The 25553-nt window shown below is 42.1% G+C and overlaps 1 protein-coding gene across 3 annotated transcripts in view; it reads left to right on the top strand.

The window, feature by feature from the left end:
• LOC138755087 (ephrin type-A receptor 5-like) overlaps positions 1 to 25553 on the top strand; it is a 306363-nt gene that overhangs the window by 261617 nt on the left and 19193 nt on the right. For all 3 annotated transcript variants that reach the window (XM_069920384.1, XM_069920357.1, XM_069920368.1), the window contains 5 exons: positions 1778 to 1903; positions 2005 to 2190; positions 12157 to 12218; positions 14353 to 14562; positions 24579 to 24728. In XM_069920384.1, coding sequence (XP_069776485.1) covers positions 1778 to 1903; positions 2005 to 2190; positions 12157 to 12218; positions 14353 to 14562; positions 24579 to 24728 — 734 coding nt within the window. The remainder of the gene's footprint in view (positions 1 to 1777; positions 1904 to 2004; positions 2191 to 12156; positions 12219 to 14352; positions 14563 to 24578; positions 24729 to 25553) is intronic.

Here is a 25553-nt window from a genome sequence, read left to right as displayed (position 1 = left end):
GAACCCACAATCTTGGGTGGAAGAAATGATCTTTCATCTTAAGGGCCTGCTTGGGAAAAGGATTACACCTCTTTAAATTCTTTAACCTCTCTGACAAAACACATTGTAAAACCATGTTTGTGATGCTACACTTACTTAACATTTTTTCCTTTGATTTTCCTCTGTTTTAATTGGATAATTTCTTGGTGACCTATCTCACAATATTTTTCTACATCAGATTGTTTTATACCAAGAAGTAACATTCAGACCATGACTAACCAAGGTTTTAAAGACACCCAAATCTAATGAAAAAAAAAAGATAGTTCCATACTGTAACACACAAAAGTGCAGGAGAAACTCAGCAGGTCACGTAGCATCAAGAAGTAAAGAGTAACCAAAGTTTCGGGCCTGGGCCCTTCACCAGGGATAAGAAAAAGAAAGGCAAACACATGAATAAAAAGGTGGATAGCAATGCTGTCTAGTTGAAGAAATATCAACCTCCAATTTCCATTTCCCTATCCCTCTATCTCACTTCCACCAGCTCTCCACTCCCTTCCCTTCCTTCTCCCATGAGAGGTACCCTTTGTAGCCCTTTGCTCTCTCCCCCAAAGCTTCTTTCTCTTCTACCCTCCCACCTGTATCCACCTGTGACCTCTTACCTGTTAGCCTGTGATCCTGCTCCTCCCCTCTCCTCCCTCCTGTCTTCTCCTCCTCCACCTCTCCACATCTTTTTATTCAGACACTTGTCTGTTTTTTCTCTTAACCCTGTCAAAGGGCCCAGGCCCAAAACCTTGATTACCTGTTATTTCCTATGGTTGCTGTGGAATCTGCTGAGTATCTCCAGCACTCGAATCCAGCATCTGCAGACATATTTATTTAACTCCAGACTTGTAACATCATGAGAATAATAAGAATAAGTGGATCAATTGTCCTTGATTTCAGCAGATTGTTATTCTGGGGAGAAGAATTTGGAGGTTCCATATCTCAAAGGATCAAAGTTGAGAGAAGGTGAAATAAAACTACAAGGGATTTTGGCATCATATGATGAAAAAAACTCAGCTGGTCAGGCAGCATCTGTGGAGGGAGAAACCTTGCAAATGTTTTGATGTGTGGTCCTTTCATCAGAGCTGATTTTTGGTCACTGAAATGCAATGGTACTTGTCTTTCTTCACACGTGCTGCCTGACTTGCTGAGTATTTTGTGTCTGAACAGCATACTTTACCACAGTATGTGATTCTTAATTTTAAAATGGCAGTACTTTGCTCCAGAGAAATGGTGACTTGCTTGGATGGAAGGATGGAAGTGCCAAACTGGTGAGGAGGACAAATGTTTGCAAGGTCTTCCTCCATACAGTTCCTTGAGTCTTTGCTGGGTGCAATCTCTCAAACATCACCAAGAAAGGCTTTGGGACAAACCATTGGGACCAACGTGATCACTGATAGAGGGGAAGATGCTTAGCGTTTGCACAGTAGCCAATAGATCCCAGAGCCAATGGCTGATACCACAGCTGCAATCATTTTAGGATTGCAATAGCAACTGGTTTTCCACTACCATTCGAATTTGTTGGGTGTTGTGGATGATGGAGATAGGGTGAAGCTCCAAAAGGATAAATTACCATTAAATTGTGGAAAACAATTCACCAAAAATATGAAGAGAAATTTCTTGCACTGGTCTGCTTTTCCAGGACAGATCGTGCGTAGAAATTTTTAAAAATAGATTGTGTCTGTCTCGACAGTACTTTTCAGAGCAGTGACATTAAACAAAACTAACATCTTCATCATTTATTTTTATCAAACAGTTAAGTTGCCAGGTATAAGAACATACATTGACCCTCATACCTATGAAGATCCAAGCCAAGCTGTTCATGAGTTTGCCAAGGAAATTGATGCCTCTTGCATAACAATTGAAAGAGTCATTGGAGCAGGTGAGTTAAATGATAAAAAAACCCCTGCTCCTTGGTTAGTTCACGTGCGATGGTGAAGACTAGAGACAGTTAACGTCGCAATATCTTCTTCCTTGTTAAAGGTGAATTTGGTGAGGTATGCAGTGGCCGACTGAAGTTACCCGGGAAAAGAGAATTTCCAGTTGCCATCAAAACCCTCAAAGTTGGGTATACGGACAAGCAGCGCAGGGATTTCCTCAGTGAGGCCAGTATTATGGGACAGTTTGACCATCCAAACATCATCCACCTTGAGGGAGTAGTCACTAAAAGTACGTAACCTTCCATATTTTATTTGTTAAACAAGTGAGTTGGATGTAGTACTAGGAAGTTAACATTTTCATTTAGAGATACAGCACAGTAAAAGGCACTTCTGGCTGACAAGTCCACACCACCCAAATATATCCATGTGGAAAAGTTGTAGATTTGAAGCTGTTATAAATGTAAATCATTAACTATTATGTTTAAAGCCTATTTTCATTCAAAACATTAATATATTTCCATAGAAGAATCAGGTATTCTTTATATAAATAAATTTTATTTTTTGGTTCTCACTAACAATCCTGTGTGTTGAAATCAATACTTCTGACAAAACCGTCAGGTGTGTTAATGATGACTGCTTTTCAATAAAGTATGAATTATCAAGTAAAACCCTGGGTCTGTGTTCGCATTGCTGAACCTTTGTAAGACAAGAAATTAGACATCATACAGATTAACAAACATTGCATGATTTTATTTAAATCAAAAAGGATTCTGATTGGATCTCTGTTAGTTATGAAATGGCATTGTGATACACCAGTGTTGCTGTCCTTCTGCTTGAAGTATAGGCTTTTGAGGAACAAATTTCACGTCCAAAGTATTTTGTAGAGTGTTCTTCATATCATCCTCAAAGCCACATGTTTGGAAATTATTGTCCTTAAACTGATCCACCAGCAAATTTTGCTGCCAGCCATAAATGAAGACACATCCTTCCATTGTCTTGGGTTGGCATTTTATACACAGAAATGTTCTGTACAAGTGTCAATGGATGGAATTGAACTGACATGGAGCGTGGTAGACCCGTTGAAAACTGAGCTGTTCCATTGGCTTAAGTTTAACTTGCAAATCCACTCGTCCCATCATGGGAGTCAGGGAAGAGCTGAAGGTTGAATGCAGATGTGTCTTACATTTTGTTCTCAAACTCGAGTCCAACAGCTGAGTGTGGAATGTTTGGCTGGAGTTCTAGCTGCATCGTGCATCCTGGGCCTTTGCTTTACATACAATATTGTTGGAGGAATCAATGAACAAAGATATGAAAGACTGCAGATGGTGGGATCTGGAAAGAAGCTAAACTAATGGAGGAACTCTGTGGGTCAGGAAATATCCATGAAGCCGGTGGGATGGTCAGCAATTTAGGGTCAGAGCCCTGCACACCTAAGCTGTTAAAAGACCATCAGCATGTTCCAGGAGATGGAGCATCAGGACCTGCCTTCTGAGCCCCAAGCAATGCTTGTAGGTGGGGGTTTTGGAGGGGTGGGGAGTTCATCGTTATCTGGGTAAGATTAGATTTAGGGTTTGGGGTTAGACCGGGTAGACAAGTAAATGGTCATGACGTACAATCCAGCCAAACTGAACTGCTTGCATTATCCATGTACCACACTCTTACACATTTTCTGGGGACTCTGCAGTCCTTTATTTTATGGAATGTAACTGGCCACCCTTTATAAAGAAAGTGAATCACAGCATTGTTTTTGTTCTGAAGGGTGTGTGAAGGTTAAAATCTTGTGTTTTTGATTTGTAGTTAATTTTGTGCCTATCCCTTTAGGAAAGCATTGTTCGTGGTGTTACCATAGTGACTATGACATCATATGTCATGATATCCGAGTGGAGCAAGAGCTTGCATCTCATTCTTCAAAGAATAATGAAGGAGACATAAGCTCTTGATATTTTCTTTCAATTCATCTTAATTCTTCTTATTATCTTATTTCTTTTATCTGTTTAAAGTTGAATATAATTATATTATTATACAGTATGCTTTGTTTATTCATCATTATGAAAATCTCAGTGTGAAGTTATGCAAGAAATCGGACATTTATTTTATCAACAAATTAAAGCTATTTATGTGGCGGTGCACATCCTCATGGTGAACCAGCCCCGCTTGTATCGCTACATGGTTGGGGGGGGGGGGGGGGGGGGGGCAGCCATGGGGAAATGGTGTCGACAGAGGTTTCTCTCTGACTTCAGCATCCCTTCCAGCGCGCACCCTGGGCAGTGATTATGTCGTCACAATGCACCAGGTGACTGAGTTCATGCTGCTCTTAAAGGGGTACGCTGAATTTGAATAAAAACAGTCGTTTACGACCCTCAACGTGGTGGCTGTGTTTCTTCCACTACTCACATCGCCACAGTGGTGACCCCGGCAAGCCCAGATTTTTTTCTGGACTCAAACCACCATGGATTCAGCAGAGGTTAATGCAGTCTCCATCAAGCTTCTCCCCTTTTGGATCCACCGACCGAGAACATGGTTCGGGCAGGCGGAAGCACAATTTCAACTCCGCAACATCTCCTCAGATGCCACGATGTTCTATCATGTCGTGAGCGCTCTAGACCAAGATACGGCAGCGAGGGAGGCTGACATCATCCACAACCCCCCCCCCCCCCCGGCTACGGGCAAGTACAAAGACCTGCTGCTTGAAACTTTCAGGCTAACTCCCCAGCAACGGGCTTCCAGGCTCCTTCACCTAGATGGGCTTGGGGACCGTAGTCCATCGGTGCTGATGGAAGAAATGGTGGCCCTGGCGCAAGACCACAAGCTTTGTTTTCTCTTCTGCCAGATATTCCTGGAACAGATGCTGAAGGACATCCAGCTGCTCCTCACAGATGAAGACTTCTCAAGCCCGAGAAGAACAGCAGCCCATGCGGATGCCCTCTGGTGCTCGAAGAGGGAGAATGAGGCAGCCTTCAACCAGGTGACATGACCAGGAGCCAGCCAACTGGAAGCCGCTCCTAAGACCAAGCCAGAGGATGGCCAGTCAACCTGGTGTTTCTACCACCAGCGCTGGGGAGCGCAAGCCCGTAAGTGCCGCCAGCCCTCTGGGTTTCAGGGAAACGACCAGGCCAGCCGCCGTTGATGGCTGTGATGGCTGGCCACACAAACAGTCTCCTCATGTGACGGATAGATCCACCGGCTGCCGATTCGTGGTGGGCACGGGCTGAGCTCAGCGTCCTTCCCGCCACAGCATTAGAGACTCACACCCGATCTCTAGGTCCAACCCTGCGGGCGGCCAATGGCTCCACCCTCAGGACCTACAGCACCCACAGGGTACAGATCCAGATCGGGAAGGAGAAGTTCCACTGGAGGTTCGTCCTAGCCTCAGTGGGCACCGCGCTGTTAGGGGCTGACTTCCTCAGAGCTCACGGCCTACTGGTTGACATGAAGGACAAAAGGCTGGTCAACACCCAAATGTTCCACTCCATCCGACTGGACACAGCAGAAGCCTGCAGACCTGAAATCGCCACCGTAGCCGCCACCAGGGACGAGTTCGACGAGATCCTCCATGAATTCCCCACCATTTTAGAGCCACGGTTCAATGGTGCCCAGCCCCAGCATGGGGTTTTCTACCACATTGCCACACAGGGCCCCCCACTGCATGCTAGACCCAGACAGCTGCTGCCTGAGAAGCTCCAGGAGGCAAAGGAGGAGTTCTCCAGGCTCAAGGAACTGGGAATCATCCAGCGCTCAGACAGCACCTGGGCATTGCCGCTCCATATGGTCCCAAAATCGTCCGGGGGCTGTAGACCGTGCGGGGATTACCGTCGGTTGAACGATGCAACCACCCCCAACAGGTACCCGATGCCCCACATACAGGACTTCTCTGCCAACCTCCACACTGCACGAGTTTTCTCCAAAGTGAACTTCGTGCGGGGATAACATCAGATCTGGTGCATCTTTCTGTGGTTCCAGCGCGCACCCTGTGCAGCGATTATGATGCAACAATGCACCAGGTGACTGAGCTCATGCTGCCCTTAAAGGGGCACGCTGAATATGAACAAAAACAGTCGTTAACGACCCTCAATGTGGTGTATATGTTTCTTCCACTGCTCACACCGCTACACTTAATGCTTCATCACAACAAAGTTTGGTTTATTGGATTAATAAGATAGAAATTCAGAATATCATTGTTCACATTTCCTTGAAGATGACACGTTTTGAAATTGGGAAATATTAGAACTTGGAAAGTGTCGTCTATAAGGTGTAGTGAGACAGGAATAAAAAATATGAGGGATCTTGTCTATTGAAGTGTCTTGGAATGATGAGAAAATTGTTGGATTTGTAAAAATAAAAGTTGTCTGACTCTGTGTTAATAGCTCCAGCAGATGCAGTTTGTTAACTGATACAGGTAGCTCAGTGACAGGTTAATTTTCCTTCCTGTAACTGAACTTTGATTTACTTTCTCCGAGTGTTACCATTGAGGGTGACACAGAAGCAGTCAACTGCTGCCATGGTTCTTTAAACAATAAACAATTCATCATTGTGCGTGACACAGAAAATGACAATGGTTACAGCGAACCTTTCACTATTTTATCAAACACTCTCATTTTCATGTTTTGTTTTCCTCTTCTTGCTTTTTCTACCCCCTTTTCCAGTTCTGTAAAATAATTCCTCTGTGAAATTATTATTTTGTAATTTTATTAACAAGGTTAATCTCTGAGGTTGGGGGTTGGAGTCTGAATTCACGCCACATCAATGGCATAGAACTAAGCTGTTGAAAATACTTCATCGGCAAATGGCTGTGATTGGTCTTTCACAAGAAATCTATCAACGATCTAGATGATAATATGGCAAACTGGATCAGCAAGTTTGTAGATGAGACAAAAATTGGAGGTGTAGTGCATGAGGAAAGCATTCAAAACTTGCAGCAGGATCTGGAACAGCTAGAAAAATGGTCTGCAAAATGGCAGATGGAATTTAATGCGAATATGAGTGAGATGTTGCATCTTAGGAAGACTATCCAAGGTAGGACATACACAGTAAATGGCAGGGCACTGAGTAACACAGTACAACAGAGGGATCTGGGAATACAGATATATAATTCCTTGAAAGTGGCGTCACAGGTAGAGGAAAGCTTTGAGCACATTAATGTCATTTGCATGCAGGAGTTGGGATGCTATGTTGAAGTTGTCCAAGACATTGATGAGGCCAAATTTGGAGTATTGTGTGCAATTTTGGTCACTGAACCACAGGAAAAATATCAATAAGATTGAAAAGGTGCAAAGAAGATTTACAAGCATGTTACTGGGATTTGAGAAACAGAGCTGCTGAGAAAGGTTAAACAAGTTAGGACTTTATTCACTGGAGTGCAAGTGAATGAAGGGAAATTTGATAGAGGTATGTATATAAAATTATGAGGGGTATCGATAGGTTATCGCTAACATTCTGTACATATCTCTAGCATGAGGGGTATGAATAGAGTAAATGTAAGCAGAATTTTTCCAGTGAGGTTGGGTAAGCCAGGAACTAGAGGACATGAGTTAAGGGTGAAATGTTAAAGGGGAACATTAGGGGGAACTACATGCAGAGAGTGTGGAACTGGCTTCCAGGCTCCATTTTGACATTTAAAAAAAATTGGATAGGCACATGGATGAAAGGGGTGTGGAGGGCTCGGGTCCAGATATGGTCAATGGGAGTCAGCAGAATAACAGATTAACACAGACTAGATGAGCCAAAGTGCTGTAGTGTTCTATGGTTCTGTGATTCTATTCATTCAGAGTATAGATTACAATGGATAAGATGATCAGTTAGCACCAAGTAAGGGCAAAATGGTCATGTCCCTCATTCAGGTTTTTATATTTTATTAAATAATACGTTTTTTATACAACTTGCATTTACATCCTTTCTTTTGATATGTCATTGTGTTCATCTTAAAGCTTAATCAAAAAAATGAATATAAAAAGTTGACAGAAATATAGCACCAGCCAATTCACAATCTGTTAATATTGGCTTATATCTTAGTTCCCACAACAATGTCCCTTTCCCTTTCAAAATACTTTTTGCTTCTGAACCACTGACTATCTGCAGAGGTGATAATTGCAATTCCTGTATTTAGAACTGGATTTTTTAAACCCAAATTATTTACTTTTCCATTAAAATCTATTGACAGATATTTCGGCATTTATTACAAAAATGACCAAAGAAAGATTTTCACACTCTCTATCAACAGTTACAGGAATGTAGTGGCGAAGTTTAGCAATCATATGGCATGGAACTGGCACTTTGGCCCAACTTACCCTCACTAAAAAAATTGTCCTCTTCCTACATCAACATCCTTGTGCATCTTCTCTGCGCCCTCTCCAGCTTGAGAACATTTTTTCAAGAGCATGGTGACTTAAACTGAATACAATACTCCAAATGGGGTGTCATCAATGTCTTATATAACTGCAACATTATCTCTGAACTCTACACTCAATACTCTGACTGACGAAGGCCAATATGCTGAAAGCCTTTTGACCATCCTACCTATTTGTGATATCACTTCCAAGGGACTCTGAATCTGTACTCCTTGATCCCTCTGCTCTACAACACTCCCCAAATCCCTACCATTCTCTCTATTGGTCCTACCCATGTTAGACCTCTAAAAATGCAACACCTCAATTTTTCTGTATTAAAATAGTGCATCGCTATTATAGCAACAGTGACCATGGTTCGAATCCCGTGTTGTCTGTAAGGATTTTGTACGTTCCCCCATGTTGGATGGATTTCCTACAGATGCTTTGGTTTCCTTCTACCTTTCAAAAATATATGGGGATTGTAGGTTAATTGGTATATTTGTGGGGATCGTGTGCCCAAAGGACCCGTTACTGTGCTGTATATCTAACCATTCCTCTGCCCACCTGCTCAACTGATTAAGATCTGGCTGCAATCTTTGGCAACATTCTTCACTGTCTACAATAACAGACACTTTAGTGTCATCTGCAAACTTGCTAATCATGCCATCTATGTTTTTTTATCTAAATCATTGATATAGATGACAAACAGCAATGGGTCTAATTACTGAAATCCATGGTACACCACTATTCACAGGTCCCCAGAACAAAAAAATAACTTTCCACCATTACCCCCTGCTCTCTACCATTAAGCTAATGTTCTACTCATTCTGCTGTATCTCCTTGGATCCAATGCGATCTAACCTCCCAGAGCAACCTACCATGCGGAGCCTTATCAAATATCTTTCTTCCTCATTAACCTTTTCATCACATCTTGAAAATACTCAATCAGATTTGTCATAATGGCCCAACTACAAAACCATGCTCTCCAAAATCACTTTTTGTCCAACCATGTGCAGGTATATCTTCTCCCTCAGAATACTCTACAGTATACCAACCACGGATCTTAGGCTCATTGACCTGTAGTTCCCAGGCTTTTCACTGTAGCCTTTCTTAAATAGATAGAGGCACAACATTTGCTACACTTCAGTGTTCATGTACCTCACCTGGACTTAATAATGACTCAAAAATCTCAGACAGGGCACCTGCAATTTCCTCTCTAGTTTCCTAAGGTGTCCTTGTATATATCTGATCAGCCTTGGGAGATCTGCCTTCCTTCATATGCATCTGAACCTTCAGCACCTCCTCAACTGTAATACTAGCTAATCTGAAGACAATACTATTGACTGCCCCAAGTTCCCCAGCCCTCATTGTCTTTCTCACAGTAAAAGCACAGAAGTACTCTCTGCGGACCTTGCCCATCTCTTGTGGATCTACACATTCCTGAGGGGTCCCGTTTTGTTCCCCTGGTTCTACGGTCTGTATATCAGTCTTGCTCAGCATTTTTCTTTCTTGCCTCCCAAATCCTCACTTTTATATAAGCATTATTTGCAGTTAAGCACTTAATGTGTGACTTTAAAATACCCAAGCTTTTTATCTGGCTTCAGGTGAAGACTACAGTTTCTTTTCTTTGGCTTGGCTTCGCGGACGAAGATTTATGGAGGGGGTAAAAAGTCCACGTCAGCTGCAGGCTCGTTTGTGGCTGACCAGTCCGATGCGGGACAGGCAGACACGATTGCAGCGGTTGCAAGGGAAAATTGGTGGGTTGGGGTTGGGTGTTGGGTTTTTCCTCCTTTGCCTTTTGTCAGTGAGGTGGGCTCTGCGGTCTTCTTCAAAGGAGGCTGCTGCCCGCCGAACTGTGAGGCGCCAAGATGCACGGTTTGAGGCGTTATCAGCCCACTGGCGGTGGTCAATGTGGCAGGCACCAAGAGATTTCTTTAGGCAGTCCTTGTACCTTTTCTTTGGTGCACCTCTGTCACGGTGGCCAGTGGAGAGCTCGCCATATAATACGATAATATAATATAATAAGACTACAGTTAGGCTCATATGAAACAATTGAATGGTTAGCACTTATATTTGCCTAATAAATATGGAAAAAATAATTGTTATGACCAAATTAATTTTTCATTTAAAGATTATGCATCTGATGTGATTATAATAAAATTATGTGTTGATTTTCTGAATTAATAATTCGAGCACTGAGGGGTGAAATATTGTGTCAAGGTACAGCACAATGGAATGCCTCACTTCACATGAAGCATGTATCAGTATTGCCCATCATTTTAGGGTTTAAAGCTTCCAGGGATGTATCAGCTGGTGCAGAATTTATGTTACTCACAGGCAACATTGGGTCAACAGAACAGAAACTCTTCCTGAAGGAGGACTTGATTTTTGTCCACAAGGTCATTTTCAGCAGTGTTTGTGTCAAACGTTGGTGGTGTTGATCCGAAACACTAGGTTGTTATGTGTTCAGTGAGTCCATAATTAATTCCTTTGTGAAAATGCACTCTGAAAGCCAATCACCACACAAACAAATGCACAAAATTGTTGTGGAATCTGGGAAGTAAATAAATAGACATTCTCAAGTATTTCTTGCTAACCTTTGCAAATCAAGGTAAATCTCAACAGAAGCTGGTTGGTTATAGTTACAAGTATCTCCTAATGCAGTGATTTTCAAACTTTTTCATTCTACTTATGTACCACCTTAAGTAATCCCTATGCCAGTAAGTGCTCTGTGGTTAGTAAGGGATTGCATAAAGTGATATGTGAGTGGGGAAAAAAGATTGAGAACCACTGTTCTAGACCCAATTGTTACTGAAATATTTTGTTTGAGAAAAATTGTCATTGACCCATTTCCATTGTAAATCAATATTCAAAATGGTAGATATAATGGAAAAAATTTCCTTCCAATAATTCTGTAAAGAGGGACAGGACCAAAACATATGTGTAAGGGAAGCTATTTCCAATTGACATTTATCACATATAGGATCGATATGAAAATAAAAGCGATGGAGTTTATCTTTAGACATATGAGCTCTATGAACAACTTTATGTATGATAATTGGGCTGTTAGATGAGATCGGAGTGATCGGCGTGGTTTAGCTATATCGGTAGGTTTTTTAAGTTTTTAATTCAGATTTGTTTTTTCTTCCTTTTTGGGACTTTTTTTTCTCTCTTTTTTATATATATTTTTATGAATTATATCATCTTTTTTTAGAGATAGTTCATACTCTAAACTGATCTAAAAAAATGTTTTTATGATATATTTTTATTCTGCAATATTATTGTTTAATATCTCTGTATTAATTCGTTATTTACTATGTATTTTTCATATCTCTTTGAACTGTATGTGTTTATAAATTATAATAATAATAAAAAGATTGGAAAAGAAAAGACCCATTTCCATTGGAGTTATGAAACTGTGCACATAGCGAGTCAATTGGGTACAATTAAAACAATGGTTTGCAAATTTTTTCTTTACACCCACATACCACCTTAAGCAATCCGTTACTAATCACAGAGCACCTATGCCACAGTCATTAGTAAGGGATTGCTTAAGGTGGTATGTGAGTGGAAATAAAAAAATTGAAAGTCACTGCCTTAATATAATGCAAGTTACGAACAAACCCATGGAAGTAGCTAAAAGTACAGTTGGATTTTAAAAACATTTTAAACAGATTTTCTTGCTGATCACAATTGCATTGTACCTGTTAGGGTGTCACACTTTCATTGGAAATTATTGATCTGATTTATTGCCCAGAACTCCCACGGTGAGCAAATGATTTTCTGTAAATTAAAATTCATCGATTAAACTCCACAACCTGCAAATTGTCTGTTTCTTGATATTTGTTCCCTGCAATTGTTTAACATTTCTACATGCTTAATATTTCTGCAACAATTTGAATAAATAACTTCCTTCTTATATATATTTTAAGGTAAACCAGTTATGATAGTGACAGAATATATGGAGAATGGCTCTCTTGATACTTTTTTAAAGGTAAATTTTTCATATTTCAGAAATTAGTTTATTAATCAATTGGTAATTCATATGTTTAAATATTTCAAATTATTAATGGATGTAATATTGAATGATGTAATATGATATGATATAATATGATGTCATATCAAACTTTATTCATGGTTTTCAGGTTTAAGATGCAGTTCACTACAGATTATTGATCTATTAGTGCTTTCTACATGGAGCATATGTTTGAAATGATGACAGGACAATCACAGATATTAAAAGACCAATCAATGCACATGGTTTTCTGCTCCCTTATTCCATGTGCTTTACATTGTAATAGTGTTTTAAATCAAGGTTCCTTGACTGTCACCTTTTATTAAAAATGTTATCTGCATGCTACACTTCAACCTTTGTCTTCCACAAGGCAGACAAAAATCGAATCTTAGCTTCAAAGATAAACAAGAAGTCTTCAGATGTTGGAAAATTGGAGCAACATTCAATGTGCTGGAAGAACTAAGCAGGTCAGGCATCATCCGTGGCAAGCAATGGATTCCTGATGAAGGGTTTTCATCCCGAAATGTCAACTATCGTTCCTGATAAAGGGTTTTGTCTCAAAATGTTGACTGCTTACTGGCTTCCACGGATGTTACCTGACCCTCTGAGTTCCTCAAGCACTTGGTGTGTTGCTCCCAGCTTTAAAGTATATTTTTAAATTGTATCAGCGGAGTGCCAACTTCAAACATAAGTCCTTCTCATAAATTGGTGCACAAGGTGTAATGTGCAGGCTTTCATTCCAAGTGAACTAATTCATCGTGTTGAAGGAATGGCACCAATAATGAAAATATGACAATTCTTCCAAAGCGCTGAGAGTTCCTAATGAGCTTGATGTAAGAAAATCTTAGCAGTACATATTGAAAAACAGCAGGCAATCCACAAATTTCAATCCGTTCAAATTATGGGATTAAGAAAAGCTATGGTTTAGTCCATCATCAACCCATACACTGATCTGCAACTGCTCGAGTAGCTCTGGTTGTGTGACTGTGTGCTGATCTGAACCGAGAACATTACAGTACAGTACAGGCATCTTCGGCCCACAATGTTGCGCCGATCTACATGAACCTACTCAACGTACTATTCCAGGCACCTACTACTGTCTGTGTTAACCACTTACCCCCGATGTTTCCCCTAAACTTTCATCCCCTCACCTGGATGATGGGGAAGGAGATGGTGGTCAACTGTGTCAAAGGTCGAGAAAGTGAAAGCATGTCAGTGTATCCTGACATGGTCAGATAAGGTGTGAAACTGGAATATTTATTATGCCCGTGTAATTCTTCCTTAGTAAATCAGGTTCTTGAGAGAGTGGAAAACAATCTACTCCTCTTTATTTGTCCAGCTTATGTGAATGATGTATTTGAATTGAAACAGGTTATTTGCAAAGCATGTGAGTTCTGTGCTTTAGTGGGAGTTGGGACGTGGCAGTTGTTCATTGGAGTGTGTTCAGTGAAGCAAAGTAGTCCCAATTTGATTAAGGATGAAAGTGGCTGTTTCAGCTGAGAGCTAAGGAAACATGCTGATTGGCTATGGATGTGAGGGATGAGTGACATCTCTGTGAACTCACCAGTGGGGAGAATAGGAAGGTAGGAGAATGAATGGCAGCATTAGTCAACTTCTTAACTCACATGCTCTGAAACTCAGATGGAAGATTTGTTCATGGTAATGGAGCAAATAGGTTAGCATTCATTTGAATAGGCCACTGTAGATGTCAACTTTATTATGAGAAGTTCATCCCAGATGCTGCACAAATGGTGCACTTTCAACATTCAGTGGTTCTTTTAATCCTTCATAGCATGGTGTTCTTTCCTGCTCCAAGTGAAGTGCTTTCAAGAGAAATGATAAGGTCTGCACAAATGATAATTTTTTGAGGGGAGCGATATTGCTAGTTGCCGTGAAGCAATAAATGAGCTTTGGCTGATTTTCAAGGAGTCTATGTGTATGCACATGCAAAAAAAATGTCCTCTTTAAATCTCCCCAACCCTACCTTAGGTTTTGTGATATAAATAGTCATTTCATGCTGGTCTCTGAAATATTACTGAACTTTGCTTTTCTCTATGAAATTGCATTTTGTTGCTGAGGATACCACCTGACCAATTCTTTAATCTTCCTTTAGAAGAACGACGGGAAATTTACAGTGATCCAGCTGGTGGGAATGTTGAGAGGAATTGCCTCAGGAATGAGGTATCTTTCAGACATGGGTTACGTCCACCGAGATCTGGCTGCTCGAAACATCTTGGTTAACAGTAACCTGGTCAGTAAGGTTTCTGATTTCGGTCTTTCCAGAGTGCTGGAGGATGATCCAGAAGCTGCTTATACAACAAAGGTGTGTGGGACTACTGTGTTCTCTGTCTTCATAGTTTAATTTTTTTCACATTTAGAGATACAGCATGGTAACAGGCCCTTCTGGCCCATGGCATCGAAATACATCCATGTGTCCAGTTAACCTATGAACCCCGTGTATCCTTGGAATGTAGGAGGAAACTGGAGCACCAGGAGAAAACCCACGCAAACATGGGGAGAATATACAAGCTCATTACAAACAGCAGTAGATTTCACCCCAGGTCACTGGAGCTATAATAGTGTTGCAGTAGCTGTACTGCCCTCGCTATAGAGCATGACAAAAATTGCAACAGCATAGATGGGATACATATTGGAATTTGCCTATGGCTGACATCGTTCTGTATTTACTTTTCATGCATTCTGCTTCACCTACTGGTCAGGGAGGGAGAAAAGATAATTGTTCAATTTAAATTTATTATCATAAACGTCAGTACAATGTACAGATGCAATGAAATTCTTACTCGCTTCAGCCAAACAGGCATGTAAGATACATCAACTACAATAGTGAAAATCAAATTATCATAAAAAGAGAATCATTATTAAATGATAAATAAATATTCTTAGTTGTTTATGGTAAGGCAGAAGAAAGTTAGATTATTTTCCTTAGTTCCTAGTAATAAGATGGAGGTTTAAGATCGAGTCAAGAAATGAAAACAGGAACTTAGATTTCACTAGTAGTGTTCCAGTAGTTTGGGAGGCAAGTGAATTTAGCAAGTACAGAAGTGGAAAATTTGCCAAGATTGTTTTGAAACAGTGCTTATAACAAGGATTTGCAGTTATATGACATGGTCAGCTAACATCGCACAAGAGTCTAGTCAAAAATATGACATAACCAAGGATGAAGTTGACCTGAGATAAGATGGAGCTTGGAAGGCTGTTTTGACTTTGTAATCCATGCACTCTGCCCCCTCCACCACTCTCCTCCACCATCTGCCAGAATTTGTTTCTACTCTCAATAACTTCTCCTTTGACCCATCTCACTTTCTCCAATTCAAATGGGTAGCCATGGGTACCCTTATGTGTCCCAGCTGTGCCTGCCTTTTTGTTGTTTATGTGGAGCAATCTGTGCTACAAGCTGACAGAGACAAGGCTCCTCAACTGTTCCTCCACTACTTCAAAGACTACATTGTTGCTGTCTCCTGCAACCATGATGAGCTTGTGGACTTCATTAACTTTCCTTCCAACTTTCACCTAGACATTAGATTCACTTTGCCTATCTCTGGCAACATTCTTTCCATTCTTGATCTCAGTCTCCATCTTGGGAAACAAACTCTTTGCTGAGTTAAACTAGAAATTCTGCACAAAAATTCTGAAAAAACTCATCAAGTCACACAGCATCCTTTATGTAGTAACGATGAAGGCCTCAGGTTGTGTATCTTTATATGAAGAATGCTGGGTTTCTCCAGTATTTTTGTGTAATCTGTCTTTTTTTCTTCTTTGGCTTGGCTTCGCGGACGAAGATTTATGGAGGGGGTAAAAAGTCCACGTCAGCTGCAGGCTCGTTTGTGGCTGACAAGTCCGATGCGGGACAGGCAGACACGATTGCAGCGGTTGCAATTGGTTGGTTGGGGTTGGGTGTTGGGTTTTTCCTCCTTTGCCTTTTGTCAGTGAGGTTGGCTCTGCGGTCTTCTTCAAAGGAGGTTGCTGCCCGCCAAACTGTGAGGCGCCAAGATGCACGGTTTGAGGCGTTATCAGCCCACTGGCGGTGGTCAATGTGGCAGGCACCAAGAGATTTCTTTAGGCAGTCCTTGTACCTTTTCTTTGGTGCACCTCTGTCACGGTGGCCAGTGGAGAGCTCGCCATATAACACGATCTTGGGAAGGCGATGGTCCTCCATTCTGGAGACGTGACCCATCCAGCGCAGCTGGATCTTCAGCAGCGTGGACTCGATGCTGTCGACCTCTGCCATCTCGAGTACTTCGACGTTAGGGGTGTAAGCGCTCCAATGGATGTTGAGGATGGAGCGGAGACAACGCTGGTGGAAGCGTTCTAGGAGCCGTAGGTGGTGCCGGTAGAGGACCCATGATTCGGTGCCAAACAGGAGTGTGGGTATGACAACGGCTCTGTATACGCTTATCTTTGTGAGGTTTTTCAGTTGGTTGTTTTTCAAGACTCTTTTGTGTAGTCTTCCAAAGGCGCTATTTGCCTTGGCGAGTCTGTTGTCTAGCTCATTGTCGATCCTTGCATCTGATGAAATGGTGCAGCCGAGATAGGTAAACTGGTTGACCGTTTTGAGTTTTGTGTGCCCGATGGAGATGTGGGGGGGCTGGTAGTCATGGTGGGGAGCTGGCTGATGGCGGACCTCAGTTTTCTTCAGGCTGACTTCCAGGCCAAACATTTTGGCAGTTTCCGCAAAACAGGACATCAAGCGCTGAAGAGCTGGCTCTGAATGGGCAACTAAAGCGGCATCATCTGCAAAGAGTAGTTCACGGACAAGTTTCTCTTGTGTCTTGGTGTGAGCTTGCAGGCGCCTCAGATTGAAGAGACTGCCATCCGTGCGGTACCGGATGTAAACAGCGTCTTCATTGTTGGGGTCTTTCATGGCTTGGTTCAGCATCATGCTGAAGAAGATTGAAAAGAGGGTTGGTGCGAGAACACAGCCTTGCTTCACGCCATTGTTAATGGAGAAGGGTTCAGAGAGCTCATTGCTGTATCTGACCCAACCTTGTTGGTTTTCGTGCAGTTGGATAATCATGTTGAGGAACTTTGGGGGACATCCGATGCGCTCTAGTATTTGCCAAAGCCCTTTCCTGCTCACGGTGTCGAAGGCTTTGGTGAGGTCAACAAAGGTGATGTAGAGTCCTTTGTTTTGTTCTCTGCACTTTTCTTGGAGCTGTCTGAGGGCAAAGACCATGTCAGTGGTTCCTCTGTTTGCGCGAAAGCCGCACTGTGATTCTGGGTGAATATTCTCGGCGACACTAGGTATTATTCTATTTAGTAGAATCCTAGCGAAGATTTTGCCTGCAATGGAGAGCAACGTGATTCCCCTGTAGTTTGAGCAGTCTGATTTCTCGCCTTTGTTTTTGTACAGGGTGATGATGGTGGCATCACGAAGATCCTGAGGCAGTTTACCTTGGTCCCAACAAAGCTTGAAAAACTCATGCAGTTTGGCATGCAGAGTTTTGCCGCCAGCCTTCCAGACTTCTGGGGGGATTCCATCCATACCTGCTGCTTTGCCACTTTTCAGTTGTTCGATTGCCTTATATGTCTCATCCAGGGTGGGAACCTCATCCAGCTCTAGCCTTAGGGGCTGTTGAGGGAGCTGGAGCAGGGCGGAATCATGGACTGAGCGGTTGGCACTGAAAAGAGATTGGAAGTGTTCTGACCATCGGTTGAGGATGGAGATCTTGTCGCTGAGGAGGACTTTTCCGTCTGAGCTGCGCAGCGGGCTTTGGACTTGGGGTGAGGGGCCGTACACAGCCTTTAGAGCCTCGTAGAAACGCCTGAAGTCGCCAAAGTCCGCGCTGAGCTGGGTTCGTTTGGCGAGGCTAGTCCACCACTCATTTTGGATCTCCCGGAGTTTGCGCTGAAGATGGCTGCATGCGCGACGGAAGGCTTGTTTCTTCTCTGGACAGGACGGCTTTGTAAGGTGAGCCTGGTGGGCAGCTCGCTTCTTTGCCAGCAGCTCCTGGATTTCCTGGCTGTTTTCGTCAAACCAGTCCTTGTTTTTCCTGGAGGAGAAGCCCAGTACCTCTTCAGTGGATTGCATTATGGTAGTCTACCATACTGAAATCCACTACCATACTGCAATCTGTCTTTTACAAACCCACTAACTCCCACAGTTACCCGACTATACCTCTTCCCACCCTGTTTTCCTTTCTCTCAATTCCTTCGACTCCAATACATCTTCTCCCAGGACAGGGAGATCATCTGAGATGTTCTCCTTCAGAAACATGGCTTCCCCTCCACTGCCATTGACTCAGGCCTCACCTGCATCTCCTGTATTTCCCCGTTCCCCCCCTCATCTGCCCTGATCCCCCAATCACACCGAGGCACCATAAGAACAGGGCTCGCCTCATGATCACCTACCGCTTCCGCAATCATGGATGCCTAATGTACCTATCGCTATTTCTCATCTGTTGGTACCACCTCAGTGGCCAGCAGCTAATTCCATCCATTGAAGGGAAGCATTCAGCAGTGATACCCGTGTACAGCGTTTTTCATTGCCTCACAGGGGACATTTCTTTTGCATTAATCCATTCCATGCACAGCACACATGTTGCTGATTTAAATAGACATTTGCTGACCTTCATCCTCATGAGTCTGAATCTCAGCCTATTGCCAGGAAGGAATGCTGACAATATAATCACTACTGTATAACTAACCTCTTTTACAACAAAGCATTACAAGAAAGAATAATGATGTTTATTTTCTATGAAAATTTGGAAGGTTGATCCGCTTTAATGGTGAATATATCTAGTTAGTGTTCTGTAATTTTTTTGTAGATTTTGTAAACAAAATTTGACTGTGATATTCTGTTGTACAGCATAGAGGAAATAAAATGATTTATATCCTTGGCTCTCCACCTTTCTGATGACAAAGGGCACCAATGGCAGTGGAGAAGGAATGCAATGACGTGCAGATTTTGGAAGTCTGAAATAATTTTCACTGCTGGTAGCTCTCAGTGGGTCAGGTGCATCAGAGGAGAGGGAAACTGAGTTAACATTTAAGGTCTTAGAATCTTATCTCTGGCTCTTGGTCTATACCTGCTGATAATTTCCAGCATTTTCCATTTTAATGACAATGAAGGTTTTGCACTTCTTCAATTATTATAACAAAACGGCTCCAGTGTAAGTGAGGGAATTGGGGGAAATAATAGAGGTAGAGGGGACATGTTACCTGAAATTTAAAAATTCAATACAAATCATTGGGCTATAGACTACCCAGGAGGAATAGGAGGTGTTGTTCCTCTGGTTCACATTGGACTTCACTCTGGCAGTGGAGAAGTCCCAGACAGATAGGTTGGGGTGGGAATGAGAACGGAAGTTGATATGGCTGTGACCAGGAATGCAGGATGGTCACTGCAGACAGACTGTAAGGCGCTCAAGTCTGTGTTTGGTCTCATAAATGTAGAGGAGGTTGGAGAAAGTGCATATGAATCATTGCCTCATGAGGAAGGGGGTGATCGGGACCCTGGATGGTGGTGAGGAAGGAGGTGTAAGAGCAAATGTTCACTTCTTGTGCTTGCAAGGGAAAGTACCCGGAATCAAAGAAAGGTGGGGTGGGGGAGGGATGAGTGGACAAGGGAAAAGTGATCCTTGTGGAAGGCAGATATGTATCTGGTGGTGGGATCCCGATGTGTCAGGCTACAATAACGATGGACGATATATACTGAATAAGGAGGTTGGTGGAGTGAAAGGTGAGGAGAAGAGGAATTAGATTCCTGTTCTGTCTGGAGGGAGGGAGGTAAGAGCATATCTCCAAGAGATGGAGGAAATGTGGGAGATAGCTCCATTGTCGTAGGCTACAACAGAAAACAGAGTTGGGCAGAGAAGTGGCAGATGGAGTTCAATCTGGATTAGTGTGCTGATGCCCTTTGAAAGATTGAACTTGAAGGTGCAGTACATAGTTAATGGCAGGATTCTTAACAGTGTGGAGGAACAGAGAGAGTTTGGAGTCGAGGCCCACAAGTCTCTCAAGTTTGCCGCATAAGTTAATAGGATGAATAAGAAGGCATATTGTGTGCTAGCTTCATTAGCCAGGGAATTAAGTTCAAAAGCCGTGAGGTAATGTTGCAGATCGATAAAACTCTGGTTAGCCCACAATTAGAATATAATGTTCAGTTCTGGTGGCCTTATTACAGGAAGGATATAGATGCTTTAGAGCTGGTGCAGAAGAGCTTTTCCAGGATTAGAGAACGTGTCTCATGAAGAATGGTGGACAGAGCTAGGGCTTTACTCATTGGAGCGATGAAGGATGAGAGGTTAATTAATATACAAGATTATGAGGACCTAGACAGGGTGGACAGCCAGCACCATTTTCCCGGGGCAGCAATAGTAATTACCAGAGGTATCCTTTTAAGGTGAGTGGAAGAAAGTTTAGAGGAAATGTCAAAGGTAAGATTTCAACACAGAGAATGATGGGTGCATGGAATGAATTGCCGGGGGTAGTGGTGGAGTCTGATACAATTGGGTCATTCAGAAGACTTCAATAAACACATAGATTTGAGGAAAATAGAGCAATTGGTGTAAGGTAGGGAAGGTTGAGGCAGTCGTGGAATAGGCTTGCATGGATTGGAATAGCAACATTGGCCGAAAGTCCTGTTTTAAAAAATTTAGACATATAAGCCCTTCCCACCTACAAGCCTGCGATGCCAAAATAACCTACAAATGCCATAAATTTTTCTGGAAGATGGGAGGAAACTGGAGAAGCCAGAGGAAACCCATGCAGACATGGAAAACATACAAACTCCTTGCAGGCAGCACTGGATTCGATGCGTTGTAACGGCGTTGTGCTAACTGCTGTACTGACCATGCCTCACTGGTCTATGTTGTAATGCTCCATGGTCTATTGACATTGACATTGATAAGACAACCTTGATTTCTTGGATAAGTTTTCTTTGGAGAGGGGACTGAGATCTGTAAGTAAGTGGGTGGACATAATTACCAACTGTTTTTTACTGAGACATCATGAAGAACCTGTGCAATATTTTTCAATTGTTCACTCACAGTGAATTGTATAAATCCACAAAGGCTTCACCCTTATGGATAGCCTGACTGGATATGTATCAGATGCTGATACAATTATTTGTCACTATGTTAATCCAAAAGGAAAGTTATAAATTTGTGTTCCAGAATTAAAAATGCAATGTCATGTATGTAAATATTTTCTTCACTTAAAAATTATTTTTTCCCTGTCTGATGATTTCGGAGAAGAGGCTGGAGTCTTTAGGCTTCATTTAAAAATGTATTATGGAAATGAGAAGGAGCTCTATTCAATCTAATTCCAATATATAAAGGTCCTGAGGAGACTCAGCAGGTCATGCAGGAACCATGGAAAGTAGAGTTTTGGGCCTGAGCCCTTCCTCGGGTCTAAGGAATAGCAAGTAGGCACCTGAATTAAAAAAGTGGGAGAATGGTGGGGAGAGGGAGGAAGGGTAGGGGGAGGAGCACAGGCTAACAGGTCATAGGTGGATAAAGGTGAGATGATAGGAGAGAAAGAGGGTGAGGTGAAGAGGAGAGGGAAAAGGAATACAAATGGACAGCTTTCCGATAGGGGAAAGAAAGGAAAGGGGTGGGGAGCATGTTTTAGCGTATACCTGATGAAGAGCTCAGGCCCGAAATGTTGATTATCCTTTACTTCCCATGGATGCTGTGTGACCTGCTGAGTTTCTCCGACACATTTGTGCATTGTACTTGCCGTCAGCATTTGCAGATCTGGTTCCACCCCCTTTAACTGTCTCCAGAGGTTCCACCATGTTTCTCAAAATAAGTTATATTTGCATTTGTCACCGATGCTGCATTTTAACATTGGCAAGGAACGTTGATTTATTCCCAGTGACCTGCTTCCGTTTATTATACACATCCCCTCAATGACATCTGAAGGATTAATGGAACATTCCCTGGGTGCAATTTGAAAGAAAACAAGATTTTAGATTTCAATGTTTCACATTGGATTGGCCAAACCCTTTTGTAATTCCTGAAATATTTTAGAAATGTAAGCAATGTAATATCATAGAAAACCAGACCCAATTCTCATAGCACTTCCCAGCACCAAGATAATGACCAGATAATTTATTTTCATAATGTTGATTGAGCAAGGCATAACAGGTATGGATATCTCTGCTATTGTTTCTCAAAGTAGTCCCAAGCAATCTATTACATCTAATGCAAAGAGCAGAAGAATTTTGGTTCAGCATTTCCTCAGAAGGCTGTCTCTCCATGAGGGCAGCAATTCACCAGCAATGTATATAATGGTCAGCTTAGATCTTTGTGCTCAAGGCTGTATTGGAGATGAATCAGACATTTTTTCACTTCTGTGTGGATGTCAGCCTTGATAAATATCTGCAAGAGGAAACCTCATTGTTCATAAATTCACACACGGACCACACATTAGCAGAACCACAGGAGTCGACAAAAGGCTTGACTCCAAATTTTGGGTCTGCTGCTAATTAGACTTACAGCTGAGCTGATCTCTCATTATCTGGGTTGATGTTTTGGAGCAAGGAAGACTGTGGAGAGACTTTCAGATATTATATTGAACCAAGGCTCTGTCTATCATCTCAGCTTGGCAGAAAAGGTACCATGGCAGATCAGAGAGTTTCTTCATAACCTCATACAATTTAACATCTGCGTGCTGCACACAGCACTAACTGCTCCATTGCTTTTACATTAAGGGTTAGACTTTAATTATTTAATGAAAAGCAATTTCATGAAGCATAGAACATTACAGCACAGTACAGGCCCTTCAGCCTATGAATTGTGAAGACCAATTCCACAATAATCTAATTCTTTCTTCATACCCATAACCCTATTTTTTTTAATCCATCCATGTGTCTGTCTCAGAGTCTTTTGAATATCCCTATTGTACCCACCTCCACCACCATCTCTGGCAATGCATTCCAGGCACCCACCACTCTCTGTGTAAAAACTTACTTCTGATGTCTCCCCAAAACTTATCTCCTTACACCTTACCTAGATGACCTCTGGTATTTGCTATTGTTGATCTAGGAAAAAGGTTTGACTGTTCACCCTATCTATGCCCCTGGTATCCAGAATTCAAGCAACTGGCCAGAAAATCAAGAAAAATAAATAGGTAAAAAATGAACAAGTTTAAAGTTGGCATGCCTTGCCGTTTCACACAACACGCAATCTCAAGCAACTAGAAAATTCCCTTATCCGGCATCTACCAATTCCAGGGGCTTTACTCGACCTCTATTAAGTCATCTCTCATGGTTCATCGCTCCATAAAGAGAAACACCAGCTCTGTCAGCCTTGCTTCTCCAATCCAACATGTCCAATCTCCCAACTAATGAGGGTCAGCATACTAAAGGCCTTTTTAACCACCCTGTCAACTGGCCCAGCAATCTTGATGGATCTGTGGACCTGAGCTCCAAGACCCCTGTGTTTCTTCGTAATGTGAAATACACAAAAATATGACGACTAAATAGGATTTTCCATCCTATCTCATGGAAAATCAAACTTTTAACAGGCAATGCCATTTTTGAATGCATTAAGAAATGCTACACAAATATTGGATCCATTTTTGAAACACAACCTTGAGCGTTTGCCATATGTGGATTGAGGAATTTGCTTATAGACTTTATTTGGATGTAGAGATTAGCACAACGCCTTTACAGCGCAAGCAATTGGGAGTGGACCGGGATTTGAATTCCAAGCAGTCTGTAAGGAATTTGTATATTCTCCCAATGTCTGCATGGGTTTTCTCTGGGGGCTCCGGTTTCCTCCCACCATTCAAAGCATACAAGGGGAGAAGGTTAATGGGGTGTAAATTGGGAGGCATGGACTCCTGGGCTGAAATGGCCTGTTACTGTGCTGTATGTCTAAATTTTTTAAAATTAACTCTATCAACTCATTGGGGAAACAGGACCACGTGTCGAGATACTGTCATCCAATTTTGCAGTTGCTTCAGGACTCAAGTGCTATAGTCATTAGCCAACACATTCATCCCATTTGACTTTTGGTTTTATGGTTATATGGTTTTGGACTGTATCCTTCCATGGCTTTCTGTTGTTTTGGCCTTTCACACAATGTTACAAACGTGGATTTTGAATGAGAAAAGTATATTTCTGTGTGCCCTGTTCTAGGCTTATCTTGAGTTAGGTTAATCAATGTGTAAACTCTCATAGGCTGGGGATAAGAGCACAGAATCAGGCAGCCAATTAGCAGTCAGTCAGCCATCTGAGGGCTTTGCTCTGGAGTTCATCTGGTTTCTGTCAGTTCCATTTAGCTGCAGGTCCTACATTTTAATTCCGTGCCGCTTATGAAAAGGCCAATATTCTAAGACACTGATAATAATTTCTTCCCATGTTCTGGATAGGGAGGGAAGATCCCAATCAGGTGGACGGCTCCTGAGGCGATTGCGTACCGAAAGTTCACCTCCGCCAGTGATGTTTGGAGTTATGGAATTGTCATGTGGGAGGTGATGTCATACGGAGAGCGACCTTACTGGGAAATGACTAATCAAGATGTAAGTACTCTTGAGCACCAGAAGTTTTGAGCTGAGTTTATAACGTGTCTATCAAAAGTTAAGCCTCCTCAATCAATAATAGAACACAAGAAATGAGAGCCTGCTCTGCCATTCAATAAGATCGTGGCTGATATGACAAAATGAAAAAGTGAATGGAGCAAAATTTACATTTCAATGCTTTGGCATTGGTTAAGAAGGCAAGCCATCTGGGATTCAGTTCTGGAACAAAGAAAAGGATTTCAAACATTATCGGCACCCAATCTTATATCATGATGGGACCACTGCATGTGTCAGTGTTGCACAGATGCCCCGTATGCCCACACACCTGCTGAGGTTTTTCCATTCCGTGGATCTCGCACCAAGTCAGACCCAACACCCAATGAGAGACCATGTTGATTTCAACCGCAATTGAAAATTAGGGAGACAACAGCAAAGTTGAGTTAGATTTTTAAAATATATATTTTATTACTTTCACTATTTATTTCAATGTCCCATAGATGTTTTATGTAAATGACAGTTCAAAATAATTAAACTCATTTACAGCTGTTGGAACCAGCAGATTTCTGATCTTAGTTTAGAACACAGAACATAGAACAGTACTGGTCCACAATGTTTACACTGAACAAATTAGACTAAAATTCTGCTGCCAGCACATGATCCCTATTCATCTATCTCTTGCATATCCTTGTTTCTATATAGAAGCCTCTTAAATTCTTCTTTTGTGTCAGCCAAGGAGGCCAGTTGAGGAACTGGTGGTTCCTCACTGTTGCTTGAGGAGCAGACACTTAAGTGAGCCTTGGTGGCTGGTTCGTCAGTGAGATGCCA

The sequence above is a fragment of the Narcine bancroftii genome, chromosome 1 (genome assembly GCF_036971445.1).
Source record: "Narcine bancroftii isolate sNarBan1 chromosome 1, sNarBan1.hap1, whole genome shotgun sequence".
NCBI classification, from domain to species: Eukaryota; Metazoa; Chordata; class Chondrichthyes; order Torpediniformes; family Narcinidae; genus Narcine; species Narcine bancroftii.
The sequence above is the reverse complement of the archived record's forward strand: the minus strand, read 5'-3'. Positions and strand labels throughout refer to the sequence as shown.